Raw genomic sequence first — 18833 nt, 5'->3', positions numbered from 1 at the left:
AGAGAAGGAAAGCAAGGAAGAAAGCAATGAACTCATTCTCACAACATTAAGAAAATTATTTAAGTATGTTTATACAAGAAGTGCTCTATTTAAATCGTGAATTGCTAATTTAAAACTATGGGGTTTCTGTTCTTTTCTGCTAGGCAAATAGAAGCTCTCCTTATCTTAAGCTTTATTATGACCTCTTTGGAGGCTCTTTATTGCAAAGACAGCTACAGACATTGATTGAAAAGCATTATTCTCCTACAGCCTTTCTCTACAACTAAGCAGTCAAAATAATTTACTTTTTGCATGGTAGAGCTGTACTTCCTTTTAAGGTAAAAAAATTACAATAGAAATTTTCCTCAATGTTCAATATTTCAGGCAGTGTATAAAATCATACATTTCCCACCTCTGTATTTAGCCAGTAGAGTGTCTCCTGAAAGGGAAATTAAGGCAGCTGCAGCAGATCTAGTTTTGACATACCCTGTTCCAGATCTAGGAAAATGAAATAAGTTATACTACATTCACTGAGAATATAAAAACTGAAACATCTAAAGAACAGAATATTTCTATGTAGGAAGAAAACTTCAAAATAGGTACCCTTTTATATGTATAAATATAACTGACGTAACATTTCAATGATATTTTGTCTAAAACCCTTTGTCACCGAACATAACTGCAGAGTTAACTGTTCCAAGATACCATGCAATCATAAAACAAAAAACCATCTCCTTCAAAGACTTCTTATTCCAAGTAAAATGTAATTTTACATGTACAATGTATGTCCTAAAAAGATTCTGCTCTTTTTTGTGGAAAGCCTTCCCAAATACAGTAGCGAATAAAGGATGCAATCTGAGTTTTGCATATATCATCAGGAAGCTCCACTATGGCCCCAGATCTGCATCGAGCTTCTCTTGGGCTGATTACATTTAATTTCACTGAAACTCAATTTAATCAAAACGATATATGCAGGAGCAGGACTTTAGTTTTGACTGTTAGATAATAAATAATGGAGATTAATTTAGACTCCAATTTTGTGACATAGGCACCTAACAAAAAACACCATTATTTTTTTGTAAAGACAATGCGGACATGAATCGGAAACCAAAAATCAGGAAATCCTGGAAATCTATATTTAAGATATTACTTTTTCAAAGCTTCAACTGTCTTCAAGAGTCTTTAGATAAACCCACACTGTGTAAAGCTGCAATATAATCTCTAAAGTATGAGCTGCATGGGAAATTGTTGCTTTTCTAGAAATTTCAAAGAAAAAACTCCAAGACTAAAGCTAAAGTATACATTCAAACTCCCTTAAGATGTTCACGTAAGCTTATAAAGTAAACTACCACACAAACATGGAAAATTCCTAAGTGCTCCTCCTATGAAATACGTTCCAGTGTTATTAGTGGAGAATAGCCCTCTATAGAGAAGACATGATATGAAAATTATAAGAAGCTTTTTCTATCTTATATACATGTTAAGAAACTTGTGAAATTTCTTTTAAAAAAGAAATTGCAGCAAAACAAAATGACACCATCGTAAGAAAACAGACTAAAAGATCAAGAGTCCTGATAAAAATCACAAAATACTCTTGCTATTTCTAGCTTTGTTTCTTAATACACCATTTATTCTTAGCATTAATTGATTTTTCTAAGTACAAAAAAATTTGATAAAATGGGACCTTAAGCAGTAGCGATTATATTAGTAATGAGTATTGATTCAAGGGAAAGTCCTGCAGACCACTTACATCTCATTTACTTTCAGTAAAAAACTTTGCTCTGATGTAGAAGGGAATAAATTTCACCTGTGGTAAATAACTTGCACAATGAACTTGGTCTTTCTCTTTTAAATTTGATACAATCACAAACAAATCCTGCCTTTAGTGAATTAACTCATTATTCACAAACAATACATAAGAAAAACACATTCTGTGAGCTGTTTCCTTATTATTTTCAGAAACTATTTGCTATTCACTAAGCTGCTCAGCTTGGTTATGAAACATCAATTTTGTTTCATAATTGGTAGATGAACTTTTTAAGCTAGAGAAAAATTAATAATGAAAAGTGACTGGCAAATTCTTGAACTGTGCATGGGTACTGTTCTCCAGAGGCAAATATGGATTCTTTTTCAGGAGTGTATCAAAATGTCTTGGAAGTCAGAAGAAGAGCTACTCTGTAAAGCTATTCAGAAAAAAAGTCAGCAAGGACTGGCAGAAGTCTCGATTTCCAGATAGTTTTGGAAACATTTGACCACTGGTTTTTTGATGCAGCTTTGTGCCTCATATTCCTACAGCTGAACTAGTCCCAGTTTTTCTACAAAGCAAAACCAATCAAAATGGGAGAGTTTCACACAGAAATGGTGTAAGAGTGGTAGAAACAGACTTAGTCTAGCAGTACTTGGGGTGGGAGCTAAATGATCTTTAAGGTCCCATCCAAAAAACCATTCTGTGACCCTATGGTACTTCACCATGGATCTGCACTTACTCTTCTTCTCACCTGTCATACATGGCAACCAACAGGCTCAATGTGAATTCAGCAGCTCTTCGATCTACCTGGCCTGGTTTTTCTAATCTTGCTCTTTGGAACAGTTTCATCAGCATTCTAGAGATTTGCTGCATGTTCAGAGAAATCTGGCTTTGTTCACTTGATAGGATGTGCTGAATCATAGAAACATCAATCAAATCCACTGTGGGAAAATTGAGGAAAAAATGAATGAGGATCCCTGTCTTTTCATGAATGGAAGCATGACAATTTATTAGAAATACCTAGATAAACCAAGTCTGTAAAATGAAGCCTAAAACAGTACACAACATAAAAAGAAAACCAGTACCTGTCTGCATTGGTACTTCCACAATGACACAGAGCATCAGGCAGATCAACCATATCAGGCCTGAGACCATGATAAATATATTCATAGAAGAGCATCCCCAAATGAAAAAAATATGTCCAAGGCCAACAAACTAGTTACCTTCTCTGTGCTACCATGAAGACCTCACTTGCAATATTGGGCATTTTCAGCAACAGACTGTTTCAAATGGAAAATTCAAGATTTCAATGAAATTTAGCTCAATATGGAATTTACATCCAGTAATTTCAAAGTGAGCTAGGTGACCAGGACTTTGTTGCACAACTCTTTGCCTGCAGTGAATTCTCACTCACTTCAAAGACAGGAGGGAGAATGAATACTAACCAGGAGTTTTCTGGTCTATTGTATTTTATTTTGCTCTCATTAATTCCTATAGTCCAGTCAATGCATTTTCAATAAGCTATTATTATTTCCAATAAATCAGCTCCTAAGAAACACATTAGAATTTGACTATTCATGAGCATAATAATATACAGATAAAGATTAATAATTGTCAGTGATGTGTACATAGCAGTGTTTCAGATTGTGAAAATAATTTGATTCTCCCATAATTTTAGAATTTCACTAATGTATTTCCATCGACATTCAAAAGGGAAAAAAAGCAATTTGTGTATGAAGCACTATCTAGATCTTACGTGTTCATAGTGCATTCTGAAATTCTAAGGTGGAAAATGAGAGAGCAAAGTAGCATAATAACTCATGGCGACAGCAACACAAATTTTATGCAGATTCTCCTCCCTGTAAAAGGACAGGGTTCTCTTTGGCTACTAACACTGGCAAAGACTTTGTATTGAGCGTAGTTTTAGGGCTGTTCTGTATATGGAGCTCTGAACATCATTGAAGGTCTCTGTGAAAGAAAACAAACACACATTCAATAGAATGGTTCATTCAAAACTAACTAAAAATCAAACCAACCAAATTTGGAGTTGATCAAAACTCTGAAGGAAAATTTGGGGGGAAAAAAAAAGAGAAGAAAAAGAAAGCATTTTCTTTTTTTTCAAATAACTTTGTGGGGGAACAGTCCTCTTTTAAACAGTGACACGACCCTTCTTTGGGAATCAAGTTTATTCATGGAGCAGAACAAGGGTTATGAGGTTACGCACTGCACATACTTTTAGCCAAGATCATAAAGAAATAGTATTTCTTCAGGCAAACAGGTTTTTTGATCAGAGATGCTCTTCTACAAGGAACAGTTTGTCAGTCTGCACAGCAGGGTTATTGTTTTGGATGCATATTGTTTCAAGCACTAAACAAATCTGTCAAGATCAACATGTGGGGACACTTGCAGAAGAAGACAAGCCATTTACCAGAGCAAATGACTGTTGACATCTCTGTTTAGCAAACTCACTCAATCTGCTTGACTAAATCCCATATCATTATATCCTTATATGAGTTCAGTTTATTTCTTTCACGTCACTAAAGGATGTTTTTCTGAGTGGAAAGTAAGAGATGCTGACCATGACCTATACCTGATACTTTACACACATACCTAGAACTTCAAGACCAAAAAAAAAAGGCTTGTTCACTAAACTTCAGAAACTAGAAAGGGATTTATCAGTTATCCTCCTGTCCTCAGAGACTCTTTCTCCCTGTACTTCAGAGACGAGTTACACACAGTAGATTAAGGTTAAAGATAAGCAACAAATATGTATAAACGAGTAGAAATAACTTACAAAATACTTTACCTGTTTGGTCTGGAAACGAGCCAATCTGTGTGCAATGGTTTCCAACACATACACCAGATTAATATTAATAGCCAGCAAATTATGGGCTCTGTTGGTTCCCAGATGCTATCTAAGCTATAGAAAGATGCCAGTAACTGCTATACCATCTGTTTAGTCCTGCTCTTGTCATACTATGTTTTGTGATATTATTTGGAGATGTAGAGTAGCATGTCATACAACGTGAAAAATGAGTTTTGACTTCCACGCATCATCAGTTCTCCTTCCTCAATAAACTGATCCAAAGCCCTTTTGAAAGCAACAGAACAACTCCCCCACAGTTTTCAGTAGGCTATGGATTAAGTTCCAAATGCTTATTTTCAAATACAAATGCTACAAATATACACATGATCCAACTCAAACACCTTCCATGCACAGGATGATTTTCTAAGTGAAAGGAATCTGTTTCAGTAGCCATCTGCTATTCAATTCAAGTCCACCCTTACAGACAAAATGTGGTCTCAAAGTAGGGCATTCTGTGCCTGTCAAGCACAGTTCCAGAATTAACTTGTGAGGGCACACAAGTAAAATAGCAAAGAAAAAAAATCCCAACTAAAATACAAAGCATTTTAGAATTATTATTGATGAGATGCTATTTAGGGACATCGAAGTCTTTCATTTCTCATGAAGGGGAAGGGAACTTCCCCTCTGGACAGAAAACCAGCATGTAATCATTCTGCTGTAGGTCAAATCTCACCTCAAGAAGCATAAATGCCCTTTGTTAAGAAGCTGACAAAGGAGCTCCTACACACATAGAAGAGTGTGCTGATTCCTGACATCTTCAGCTGGTTACCTGCTATTCTGCATTTTGAGTTGTTTGCTCTGTGGCAGATGAGGTATACACTGAGATTTTGCATTCAAAAAGGGAGTGTATGACCATCCTTCATGCCTATTCCAGAATATGGGAAAAAAATTTAGCATATATTACAAATTAGGGAACATGTGATAATGGCAAGGAAGGTGCCAGGACAGATCCAACAATAAAGGTAGGACATCACAGCTGTGTAATTTGTCATTTACGTGCTACAGCAGAGAGATTCTCAAGGTGGCATGATTTCATTACAATTCAATAGTTTCTGTTCAAAAAGACACAGAAATGCCTTTTGAGAAAAGTTAGGAAAAAATAAGAAAAATCCTTACCCTGCAAGTCTGGATCCATTTGAAATGAACAGATGGCATTAGGCATTCTATAACAAAACAAACCAAAGTGTAAAACCACATATTCTAGACAGAGACATATCGAACCATTCAAATTAAACCTTTTAATCTGAACAATTTACTGGATGCATTTCAGAAATTAAATTAAACAGAATTACATAAAACAAAATAGTTTTGGTGCCACGTGCAGAGAAATGCCAGCAAATTGCAAGCTCTCTCCACAGCACAAAATAGGAGTAATTCGAGTAACTGCAAAATTGTAGCAGGGCAGAACCAATCCTCAAAACAGTTTTAAGTACAGAAAATGGGATCTTTCAATATTAAGAGTCCGGTGTTCACATGCAGGATTACTACATGATCCATAGTGTACAATTTCAGGGCACAGAGGGCATATCTTTACACCAGACTCTTCCCAAGATTAATTGATTGCAATTACTCACACGTATTTTCTAAAATTTTCAACCAGAACTAAAGTTTTTAGGCTGAGCTGACATTCTTTCTTATTGAGCTGATAAGGAAGGGGAAAAGGAAACTTAACCATGAATCTACTTGTTTAAACAACTCTGAAAGCAAAAGTAGTTATGTCCCTGTAATAATGGAAACTGAATGTCTCCCCTCAGGATTTATTCCACTAATGCTCTAAACTACATTATATCTCCAAACACAGAAATATAAATACGAATTAACTGTAGTAACTATCTTTCAGTTAACACTGCAGTTGCACAACACTAGGTATAATGGATCTAAGTCACACAAGATTCCAAAGGCCATCTGTATGACTTATTGTGGAGAAAAAAGGGAAAGTTTGCTAAAATAAATAAAAATTAGATAGTTGGAAATGATCTAAACCTTAAATAATAAATTTGGTGTTAAATCTGAACTTAAACAAATGTTCACATCTTACATTTTTTCAATGAGAATCATTGATCATTTGTCATAAACATGACAGAACACTGGTCAATTATAAAGCATAAATATTCAATGATCTAAAATTATTGAGTCTACCATAAATATGCTTCTCACCATTTTAACTGGTGAAAGCTGCAACTTTGTGCTTCAGTCCCTAAATTTCAGTCATAACCTAAATTTAGATATTTAAAATACTGGGACACAGATTTGCTTTAATAGTCTTTTTCATTCAAGACTACAATGCCACAGTTTTTACCGAAGTCCTTCTTTGAAAGAAATACCACTATGTTTCTTTTCCACTATTCTATTTTCCTCCTTACTAAGGGTTCTGCAAGACTACAGCTCTGTCCAGCATTTACACAGGCATGTAACTTTGCCTATAGATATTCATATGCAATATATACGAAAATATTACACAATTGCTCCAAAAATAGCTGCAGTAGTAGATTTCCCTGCATAGCTTGACAGAAAAGTCCATGTATGGAAATCAATGAAATCAGAAGATGCTGAGCGATGAATTAAACATAAGTGTTTAGTGAAAGCTACATGTAGCAAACTAGAAGGTAGACTTACAAACACACAGCTTGCTTCCTTTTTTTTCTCTGTACCAGAGGTACATAAAATAAAGAAAGTGGATGGGATGAATGTAAAAATATCCAGGTTAAACTCACTTAAATTAGAACTCATTAGAATTTGCTCACTCAAATAAGAACAGATCCACTGACTTACTGAGTTATACAGCATGCATAACCTATGAGTGCTCGATACTTACTGTAAGATGAGAAGATCTCTACCCAGCGCAGCACAATGTCAAACATTTAAATTACCCATATGGAAAAACACTCTATAGTCTTGTACTAGGGTATTCATGGTCTCAAAGTTAAGCATGTGTTTATGTGTTTTACCAAACTGGCCATCATTGCACATCATCATATCTGTGAACCCTCCCTCCAGAAAGTTACAAAAGACATTATTAATGTATGTACAGGCTACATTTTCATATACAAAACTCTGTGAACAGTTCAGATCTTGATAGCAGTAGGACTGCCCGGGTGAAACGAGGAGAATCTACTTTAGCATTAGCACATGAACACAATATGAAAGTTGAAGCCCATGAAATCTGAAGTAACTTTGCTTACTGATACACTATTTCAGCCTGTGTGCTATATTTCAGTTACTTGTGCACTTTAATGATGAAAACCACTTAAGAAAACAAACAAAAATTAAAATTATGTACACGTGTACAGGAAATAAATTGTTACAGTTATAAACCCTGGTCCCATTAACAGGAATACTCCTATGTGGAGAACAAGGGTAGCCTTTTTCTTGAATCTTAGTGGAATGTGAAAGAAAAGTAACATTTAATTACTTGTATGTACTTTGCTTACCTTACAGGTTCTCAGAATATGTACTTGAGCAAATAAAATGCATTTTGAAGCATGCTACATAATTAAATTAAAGTACAGAGAAAGACAAGCCACATGAAGTAAGGCAGAAACCTCCCAATAGATCAATTGACTTGATCACAGAGACTTTTCTTCTTTTGAAATCAGACAACATATGATCAACATTTTAAATACGCATAAAAGAACCTACAATTACTTTTGTTTCCTGTGAAGGGTGAAAACATTCTATGTTTTGTTCAAAGGCCAAAATGATTGTCTCCTCTTAAATACAGTAGCTGCACTTACCTTCCTCTCATTACTTACTAAAGGTCCAGAAGTCAGATGACATCGCCAGAGAAGTCCAGTAGTTTTACAGCACTTAAAAGTTGACTTCAAGACACAGTTCCAAAGGTTTTGCTTTTAAATAAAAGCTGCTCACAAAAAATGCCTAGCAAAGGCCCAGATCAAAGTATCAGGTAATTGTCTAAGCAGTCAAAATAGAGAACACTAATTAATTAGTAATAAATATCCTGAATTATTAAAGATAAAACTTCTTTGATCTTTGTTTCAAAGCTTTTTTTTTTTTTTTTTTAATGGTTGGAGTGCAGTATTTCTAAATTGAGGGGCCTTTACTAAGAATCTCCCCGTTGCTGAGAAACAGTGTTGCTATAGAGACTGAAAATGAGGTGGAAGCTGACACAGTAATGCAGAAAGCACAGTGTGCTGTAACAAAGAGTTGGGGCAGCTGTACAAAGAAGAAAAACAGTAAGCCCTAGTGGTAAAGTCCTAGAATAAGAATTGTTCAGACCCACCAGAAAGCTCTTCAGTACACCCAAATGCTAGGGTTTATGAGGAATCTATATATAACATTGTAAGACACACATTTAGCTTAAAGCCCTTTTTCAAAAATTTTTCAACAGTTACTTTAACATCAGGTAGTAGGAGTCATCAATACCATGAATATCCTGTATACATAACATAGTAACTTGTGAAAACATGTGTACCAGCAATTGCTTATTACTTACAGAAAACCCAAACTTAGTGATGACTAAGTCAATCACTGTGTTACAACTGCAACCAGCTTTGAATATGTTACCATATTTTAGCTTTCCTATTATTTTTATTCTTTCTTTCTCTCCTAAGCAAAAGCTAGGAAAAGAAACTTTTCCATTCACTTATGCTTCCATGAGGAAAGACCTGAATCTCCCTGCAGACCACTAGACAAATCCAGTTAGAATAATTTAGGACACATGAGACATCCCAAACAGTTTTTTCTTTCTACTCTCAGCCTCTGAGAAGAAAGGTTTCCAGCTGGTGACTCAGAAGCCAGATAAGCCTACTAAGACATTGCAGGAACAGTTATTTTCCCTCTCATTAACAGCTGTGCACTGTTGGTGCATGAACTGCAGCTTGTTTGAACTATCTCTGCAGGCAGAATAAAATAATTCAAAGAGTAAGACTGCTAAAGCCTATTCATATAGAAAAAGCCCAAATGTAAATACACATTAGGGAAGCTAACTTTTCCTCTTCTGTCTTGGAGAAGGAGTTGTAGAAAAAACAGGTATTTTGTAGAGATTACTGGTAGCATCTCTCCCTGCTATGTTCTCCTGAGACATCTACCTCCAGATGCTCCTCAGAAACTCAGCCAATCTTCTGTGCATATACTACTGGAAACTAATTCCCTGGAGACCACTTCCACATGAAATGAATGATTCCTAACCCCTTTCTTCAAGACTCTTTACAACACCTGCCTCTACAATTTCCATGTGAACTCTTCCATGAAGATACTTATAATAATATCTCAGTTCCTCTAAACGTTGCTTCTCCCATATACACCCCACATAAACCCCCACATTCTTCCAGATCCCTTGTGACAACCCAGCTTCCTGAGCTCCTCTTTCTAAGACCAGTGAGACATCCCTCCTAGTCCTGTCCTAACCAGCCAGTAACTTCTCTTGGTTTCCTCATATAAGAAGTCTACCCCTATTCAGAGCTTGAACCTCCATTCGAACAGAAATAAAGAACTTATTGCAAGTATATGTAACTGATTCAAAGAACAGGAAGCTTTCTATTTTGCTTTAAACATATCTGATAAAAAGTTAGCGAGTACAGTAACATTTCATTAACACAGTTTCCATCATTTAAGACACCAAAGACATGCAAGTGAAAGCGGTTCCTCAACAATTCTGTTGAAACAAGAATTTAATTACATTTGACTTAAAACACGAGTATTCCCTTGAAACTCATGCAATAAATTAAAAAAACATGGAAACAAAGATAATCTTGTCACTAAGGAGATGTATGAACTTATGTTTTTGTGTTAAAAATCATTTTTGCCCAAGAAGATATTTTATTACAAAAGTACTGTGCTTCAGTACCTCTGAAAAAAAAAATTTGGAATTATAAAATTGCTACTCTGTATGTGACAATCCTGCTCAAAATCTTCACATGAACATTTTAGGCATTAAAGCACATTTTTGCAATAGTTTTTTGGTCTGAAGAAATAAGTTGTTGGATGCAAATGAAATCCTAGACTCATTAAAATCAGAAGGAATTTTACTTTGGTCTAGAGGTTAAAAATGTTATATTCACACTGGCTTTGAAATATTTGAAATTATTTCAAATATTTATTGAATATTTATATGACTATTCATATTTATATGAATAACCGAAAAATCTAGAGATTTCCTGGTTTGGTTTTTTTTTTTAATGAGGAAGATACTGCAAAAACTACAGCAATGCTTTCTTTGTAGTTTGCTCTTTTGAGCAATGGAAACCTTATTTTAATATGGGAATTGCCAGCATTTTCTCCTCCAGACAACTCTAGAATGTCTCTAAAGTGACTCAGTAGGCAAGGTTTCCATTTCTGTCAAAAAAAGCAAAAACATGAGCTATTTTTGCTAGCCTCCTAGAATACTTCCACATGCAAGGAGAGAAGCAGGGCACTTTGGGAATACTTGAACACCTGATACTAATGTCACAAGAGAAGGCCACAACCAAGCACAACACTGCTAGCAGTGGTAAGGCCTCTGCTTAGCATTTAACGCTGACACAAGAGGAATGGAACAGCTCTATAGAACAGCAGTGCCATACAAGTAGAGAGCAGACAGGGAAGGACACTTACCACACTTACCTAATTGGGAATCCCCCATCTGGGTTAAACAAGGTCATGATTAGCCAAATAATTAAACTCTGCATTCAGCAGTTTTTTTTTTCTTATTGTGTCTGTTGCCCTTTCCCAAGAAACAAGCATGGATAACCAAAAGGCTCTGTACTCAGAAGAGGCTCTAGGCATCAGCTCCAAACTTTCCCCATTCTTCAGCCTGCCCTTAATGGAGAAGAACAGTTCATAGTACAGAAAGGGCTGATATAAAAGTAGTGGAAACAATCTGAAGGAAGGGGGAAAGAAAACAAACCAGGGAAAAGGTCTGTAGGAATGAAAACTAGGAAGAAATGACTTGAACATTAGAAAAGTGCAGGAATTTCACAACCTGAAAATGGAGAAAAAGTGAAAAAACAAAACTAAAACATGCTTTAGTGTTCATCTGTTATTTTTCTGATGAAGGAGGACAGAGAACTTGAAAAGCAAATTAAATAGGAAAAGCAGCACAGAAACACTTGGGAGAAGATGTGGAGTTTTTATTCTGCTTCATATGGATGCATTTCGCTTATTTCCTTTAGTGCAACGAGCTTTTCCTAAATGGAAAAAAAAGCACTTTTAATATCACCCATTCTTTTAATCTGCTATAATTTCTAGCACAAACTTAAAATATGTTAAAACAAAATAATTCTTATACATTACTAGTATGACTGAAGATCACAAAATCTGATTAAAGCTAGAATGTAGAGTTTGGGACCAGTCTTTTTTAATATTTCAGTAGTATAAATAGTTTCTTTTTGCCTCACTAAGTGACAAGAAGGTTATGATTAAATTAGTGCTCAATGATTTTGTATTTTCTGAAAAATCCCTAATTCCAGTAAGGTCTGGCCTTCATTCATGCAGAGTCACAGCCATAAAAATGCCAAAACATACATCTTCTGGCATAGAAATATTCTGAATACCACATAAGCAAAATCAGCACAAAATGTGGAAATATTAAATTAAAGGTAATATTTCTGTTTTGCAAAAGCCTGCAGAACTTTGGAGTGCAAATTCTATACTTACATAAGTAAACTTATTTTATCATCTCCTTTTTGGCAGAAGAAATGTCTGTTCATCTCAATACACAAATACTACCTTACACTTATAAATACCCGGTCTCTACCATGCATAAGTGCATGTGTGCAGTTTGTACACCTAACACTTAAACGTCTCAGTGTTCAAAGTTGCATCACAACATGCCCATAGGTGGCAGAATGGGCATACACGAGACTCAAGAAATCCTCACCTGAACCAGCTCGTGGGATAAGCGTCCCAGAACTTTTTGGGTTGTTTCATTAATTTCTACTTCTGTCACGACTTCCCAGTTACCATTCTGGAACCTCACTGGCATAGAGAAGACAATTCCTTCAGGAACGCAAAACTGACCTGAACAAGAGGGGGACAAAATGACAAAACATGTTATTTCTGATTACATCCTCACCAGTGTTGACATTAAGTCCTACAGACCTGCAGAAGTCTGCAACTACAAGATCTCATTATAAATGGAGACTGCCTTTTTCAATCTACAACTCAAAAATGAAAGTCCCTTTTACTGTAACTTTGTCCTTTAGTTAGATGTACATGAATCATAGCATCAGACAGGTTTGGGCTGCAAGAGACCTTTAAAGGTCTCTAGTACAACCCTCCTGCCATGGGCAGGGACATATTCAAATGTGTCTGAGACCCATCGAACTTGACCTTGAATGCTTCTAGGGTTGGGGCATCTTCCACCTTTCTGGGCAGCCTGTTCCAGTGTTTTACCATACTCATGGTAAAAATCTAATCTAATTTGACCCTCCTTCACTTTAAATCCATTACCCCTTGACCTATTGCAACAGGCCCTGCTAAAATGTTTGTCCCCATCTTTCTCATAAGAACTTTTAAGCACTGGAAGGTGCCATAAGGTCTCCCCAGAGCCTTCTCTTCTCCAGGCTGAACAACCTCAACTGTCTCAGCCTATTTTCATGAGAGGTGTTCATCCCCATGATGATTTTGTCTGGCCCTCCTCTGGACCATCTCCAACAGGTGTCTTTCCTGTGTAGTAACACAACTGCTGGATCGGTTGTACATCTTAAAAAAGGGGGAAAATTATTTATTTCATAAGGGTTAAATGGCTGCTGTGAAATATTCCATTTATTGGTTCACATAACTACACAAGAAGTATAGCCTAGGCTCTAAGAGATATAAAGAGTTCTTGCACAAAACACACACATCAGAAAAGCACTTTAACTAAAAAACTAAGAGATCATCTGCAAAAAGACAATATTAACCTAAGAGATGCCTGTAAAAAGTGAGTATCATCTGTTAGATTTTGAAGCTCTTATCATGAAACAAACTCTTAGCCTCACGACTTGTTTAACAAGTTTTTATTAAATTAAAAATATTGATTAAAAAATAACATTATAGATAGGGGAAAGCTATTATATGCAGGGTAAAGCTACAAGAGAACATGTGAAGCAAAAATAGATTTACCTTCACTAAGTATTCCCACAGAAATGATCTCCTCAGAAGGAGAGCCATGGTACCAGTATCGCAGTACAGTGGCTACTGCATGAGCAGGTAACATTCCTGTACAACGAGACACCCGGGAACTCAGTGTACTCTGTGCAGATAGGAATTCTGAATGGATCCATTCCCTACCAACAAAAAAATGGGGAAAAAGGGATGAAAAACTAAGATGACTGCAGGAAGAGTAGTGTCCTAGGGAAAAAAGAACTAAACATGAGGAAAGAAAATAGTCAACACTTACTCAAACTTCGCTGCTGAAGGCATGGCATTTACAGACAGAGAAAAAAAAATGGTCCAACAAAAAGTAGCTTAAAAAGTAACAACAAGTACTACTTTTCTATGAAAGTTAGGTCATTTACTCAAGTAAAAACCTCAATTATCATTGTAATTTGTATTCTGTGTAACTTAGTATTTTATATGTAATTTATATATTACTGTCTTATGTAAGAACCCAGCCATGAACCATGTGAGGCTCAGTACAAGCATAGAACAAAAGAAATGTCTGCTCTCCAGTAAATGCAGTCTAGACCAGAGTGGGAGCTCCAGATAGCCAGGCCTGGGTGTATGTCACACCTGCAGCCCTCTCACTGCACCCACCCTTTCTCTGCTACTCTTCTTTACACAGGAAGCTATCTAGCTGCCAGGTATCCTTTTCACATATGTTAACAAATCATCTGTTTTGGGAAACTGACAACATTAATATGCTCAGGCCTATTCCATGTAATTCAGGTACAAGTATCTGTTTAATACTATTTCAAAGTTTCTTCATGTAAACTAGACATCTAAGTCTGGACTTTCATAACTTCTTATAAACTGCTCATGATAGAAGAGAAACCCACTTAAAATGTAGGAAAAATATAGTTATAAACAAAGTTGGCAGGAGAGTCAGAACTATGTACAGCACTAGGAATGACTCAACTTCTTTTGCAGATGGAGTACCTCAACTTGTGTTTTCCTTTATGTATAGTGCCAATTGGTAAAGACAAATCTTGAAAACAAAAACCTTTCTTGATGCTTTATTACACGGTTCAGATAAACATGGATTAAAAGCAGTTATTTAATTTTACTTTAAAGAAATAAATCTGTACTGTACCTATCATAAATCATATTCAACAAAGGACGTTGAAAATTAGCAGGGCCCCAAATAGCACAGTCATATCCATAAAGTTTTGCATGTGACAAATCAATGTAGTTAGAGCCAGTAATATTGCCCCAAACAATCACATCTTTAACTCCTGTAACAAAGGAAAATACATAGATTAGTGAAGAGACAAATACTTTCAGAAAAATAGGCTTCAGAAATCCCTTTCAAGATGAATTACTCAAATCAGTGCCCTGCCTTGCTACCAGAAATTATTTGATCTGAAAAATGCAACCAAGTTCTCCATAACATATGAAACCTCATCACAAGCTGAAAAAGGAACTTTAATTTATATCATGTTACTGTAAATAATAGACAAAATCTAGTAAATACTCAACTCTTAAAAACAGTAACAAATCATATTGCAAACATACAGCAATGTTCCTTTTAAAATCCTGTAAAAACAAATACATAAACAATAAAAACATTCATTAAAAAAATAAAAACTACCTGCTTCGGTGCAAAGGGATTTTTTCAAATAACCTGCTGATAGGCTATTCAGCCTATTAACTTGCTTTTCTATTTTATTAGACTCCAAAATATCTAGACTTGTCATCAATGACCAGTTCTACCTATGCAACACTTACAGAATACTGATGCTGAGCACTGTCAGAGCACACCTTTGCTATGCAGTGCAGAACTGTGCAAATATAACCAAGCTATAACAACTGACCTGAGAATGAAAATTAATTAACCTCAAAAAAATACTACAACACAGTTCTACTTTACTCTCATTATCTGCACAGCATTATGTTGTCATGTTTATTCATAGCTCCAAAATAACAATGCATTACAAAGTGCAAATGCAATCTTGAAGTCCTAGCTCCCAATCTGCAACACAACTGTCCTCCTTAGCATATTTCCAGCATGAAATACACACCAGAGTGGCAGGGCTGCATCCTGGAGCAAGCAAAAGACACCCTGGCATTCTGTACAGCCACGAAATTCAGTGGGTGCACCACTGTGCATTTCTGCATGCACGTCAGTTGTGTTCTGGAATGAAATATGTACTCCCAAAGGTGCGCTGAATTCCCCAAATGCCACATAAACATTCACCTGCTGTGTTCATATTCAGCTTCCTGGCCAGCATGGCTTTAGCTGCACTTTCCCAGGATGTCGCAATGGCAATGATATTTTCAGGCCTAATGGATGGGCCATACGTCCTTAACATCATTGCCTTAAGGTTTGCAAAGGTTTTTCCTGATGAAATTACTTTGACCTCACTCTTGGCATTCTTCTCAATCAGGGGAGCATACACTTGGCAGATCTCACTCACTTCTCTGATGTAGTTCTCAAGGGATTGGACTTCAAGGTTCAAGAGGACATCATCAAGAACAATGATAATATCAGCATCAATAAAAGCCTGATCTATGTTTGTGTGCTCCGAAATACTGTGGAGGAGTGGGAACGCCATGTCTTCAGCTTCCATTACAATACTGTGAAGAATTTCCTTAAACTGGTCAGTGTCAAGCAAATGGATACTGATTTCTGTGGTCATCCCAAACACTTCTCCACTTGCCAACAGAGGGATCAGATGATAACAGATTGGAACTGATGCACTGATAAGAGAATATGTAGAAAAGTTACATTAACAAGGAACCACTGCTGCTTTGAAAGCATTACATAAACACAAAGGTGTTTATTTTGTACTTGATTACATTTAAAGATATCATTAGCTTGGATCCTTTACTGTTCCTTTTGTCATTTTAACAGGTTAAGAATTAAAACAGTTGGGTCCTCCTTTCATTTGAAGGCTTTTCCATCCTGTGCATTTCACTCAATGCTGTAACTTAAAAATTGATGTCTTTATAGAACCACAAATTTTTAAGGTGCTCTATTAAGATTACTAGAAATACAGGAATTTCTAAAGGTAAAGATGCAAGAGATTTTACCTACTTTAATATTTCCAATAACATTTAATGCAAGATGGTTGCACTACAAAATTTCTAGCTTATTTTGTAAATACTTGCTTTTTCCCTAAACTGATCTGAGGTCTAAATGATGCCTGTTCACACCCCTCATTTGAACTGGTGTAAAATGTAACAAAAGCATAAATTATTTCTAATTTGCTCATAGTGAGGGGTGCAGAACTCAAGTCAAATAATCAAATTACAGGGATTTGTGCTTAACTTCAGATGGTTACACCCGTCATACGTGATAGGAAAAAGTGCCTTCTTCTGAACTGAGTAAAAGTTCACAGATACTCTCTCCACTCTCACCTGGTGATCCAGATCTGCACAGGTTTGATAAGACTTTTAATCTCTTCATCCTCTTTTACAATTTCAAGATGCGCCTGCAGGTTCTCCTCAGCAATGTCTAACATTTCCTCACTCAGCATCATTGAAGTGATGCCATAATACTGCTAAGAACAAAAAGATGATCTCTAATCAAATGGCAGCCCAAACCCATCAAAGTAACATTAACAATAGCTTTATTTTACATTTGAAGGAGGGAAAAGGAACAACAATGTTGTAAAACATGGGCTTATAGTATTAAAGGCAGCTTATTACCTGAGCATATTCCAGAAAATCATTAAGTCCTCCCAGAAGCTGACCCTTCCCTCCACGGTCCAACAGTTCTCTCCAAATGATAGGAGACTGACTGTGTTCCCATCCATTTGTTTCACGAATGTCATGGAGCCACTGCTGATGTAAACATCCCCACCAGATGTTTTAATACTTCACATTTGATAACATTTAAACAGTACAGTTACAAGCATTCTTACTATTTCCTCTCAATATATGATGACAGGGTGCCTCAGAATGTATGTACCAGTGGGTAAAAAATGGGGGAATAACACAAAGCAAGGTATGGTGATACACTGGGATGGCGCACCTGAAGGTCTTGATTTCACTTAGTTGTCTTAGTGATACAGAAGACAAGCAATGTTGTGAAGCAGCAAGTAATCTGAGGATTCTTACTTAGCCACATTAGGTAAGTAACCTGAAGAGGTCAATTGCTTTTCACTTAACTGCTCCAGTTACTTGGTGGAAGTGTCAAGCAAAATATATGAGGTAATAAATATCATAGTACTGTCTATCTCATGGAATAAGACTGCAGTTTTTTCAGAGCCTTATAGGCAGCATGTCTACAGTGTAAGTACTCAGAAAGGCCCATCCACATTGTAAACAAATATGTAATATTTAACTCCATACTTCCACTGTAATTCAAAGCCCTTGAATGCCATGAAGGCTCTTGACAAGTAAGAACTCTGAAGATATATGTAATCACAGTGAGCAAAAGATTTACAGGCTGAACAGCCATTTATACTTAAAAAAAAAAACAAAAACCAGAAAACCAACCAACCAACCAAAACCACACTGAACTTTTTATTGACATAATACACGTTTAGGCTGGTCCATACTTTGTGCCCATCTTCTGTGGTAAAACTCAGAGAAGTCAGCTGCTCAAAACATTGCAACCTTCCCTCTGGCTGGCTCTCACAGCCAAAGCTGCTTCTGCAGCACCTCTAGCCACATACCAAACCTCTAATAGAAGAGAAGAAGAAATATACTACAGATAAGCACATTTCTTGGTTTGTAGAGCACTGGGGCACCTACCAGCAACTTGACTTACAATCCCTTACCTCCCACTTGTCAGGGTGCTGAGTAATCTTGTGAACCCTGAAGTTGGGCAAGTTAGTCTGGAGATAGTCAGCCAGGAGTTCAGCTTTGGCATAGTAAGGGCAGTTTGCCTTACCTGTGAACATAGCAACAGCAACACAAATGGATGGTTTTGACATTCAGTGATAAGGGCTTAAAAAACCAAACGTTGCTTAATGCGAGCCAGCTAAGGAAGGGTACTTCTGCAGGTGAAACAGGCCCTCGAGCCAGCGTCCAAGGGGCCGAGAAGGCCACCCCTGGGGGGACAGCAACAGAGGGGCTGAAGTGTCACCGACGGTTCATGGGGAGAACGCTGACGCGGGACTGGCGGAGGCCCCGCGCGTGCGGACACGGCTCCCGGAGAGCTGCAAAGACGGGGACGGGGGTGAGCCCGCAGAGAGGGGCGACCGCTGCAAGCAC

General features: G+C 36.8%; 2 protein-coding genes across 15 annotated transcripts in view; both read right to left on the bottom strand.

The window, feature by feature from the left end:
- Window positions 1-8496, bottom strand: part of DYTN (dystrotelin) — a 78334-nt gene extending 69838 nt beyond the window's left edge. For 6 of the 12 annotated variants that reach the window (XR_001862382.1, XM_017735586.1, XM_017735589.1 and 3 more), the window contains exons 1-4: window positions 5709-8496; window positions 3620-3694; window positions 2478-2667; window positions 392-477 (exon numbers count right to left, since the gene is read on the bottom strand). Coding sequence is in view for 11 of the 12 variants with exons in the window: in XM_017735586.1 (XP_017591075.1) it covers window positions 392-477; window positions 2478-2667; window positions 3620-3694; window positions 5709-5754 (397 nt within the window). In the remaining variant the exon portion in view is untranslated. Of the gene's footprint in view, window positions 1-391; window positions 478-2477; window positions 2668-2949; window positions 3007-3619; window positions 3695-5708 lie in introns of those variants that run through there. The other 6 variants (XM_008634689.2, XM_017735590.1, XM_017735593.1 and 3 more) reach the window with 6 other exon arrangements.
- Window positions 8497-8594: 98 nt separating this feature from the next.
- MDH1B (malate dehydrogenase 1B) lies at window positions 8595-18827 on the bottom strand. 3 transcript variants are annotated; one of them, XM_008634688.2, is made up of 8 exons: window positions 18398-18827; window positions 17322-17456; window positions 17031-17173; window positions 15868-16370; window positions 14764-14905; window positions 13635-13798; window positions 12409-12548; window positions 8595-11716 (listed from the first exon to the last, which is right to left on the bottom strand). In XM_008634688.2, exons 1-8 carry the CDS (start codon window positions 18551-18553, stop codon window positions 11660-11662), a joined length of 1440 nt encoding a protein of 479 aa, XP_008632910.2. In that variant the 5' UTR covers window positions 18554-18827; the 3' UTR covers window positions 8595-11659. The 3 variants fall into 3 exon arrangements, with proteins under 3 accessions (XP_008632910.2, XP_017591085.1, XP_017591086.1); XM_017735596.1 differs by having other exon boundaries at window positions 17031-17170; XM_017735597.1 differs by having other exon boundaries at window positions 17322-17453.
- Window positions 18828-18833: the final 6 nt, after the last annotated feature.

This window comes from Corvus brachyrhynchos, unplaced genomic scaffold (genome assembly GCF_000691975.1).
Source record: "Corvus brachyrhynchos isolate BGI_N302 unplaced genomic scaffold, ASM69197v1 scaffold255, whole genome shotgun sequence".
NCBI lineage: Eukaryota > Metazoa > Chordata > Aves > Passeriformes > Corvidae > Corvus > Corvus brachyrhynchos.
This window is presented reverse-complemented; position numbering and strand designations above follow the sequence as displayed.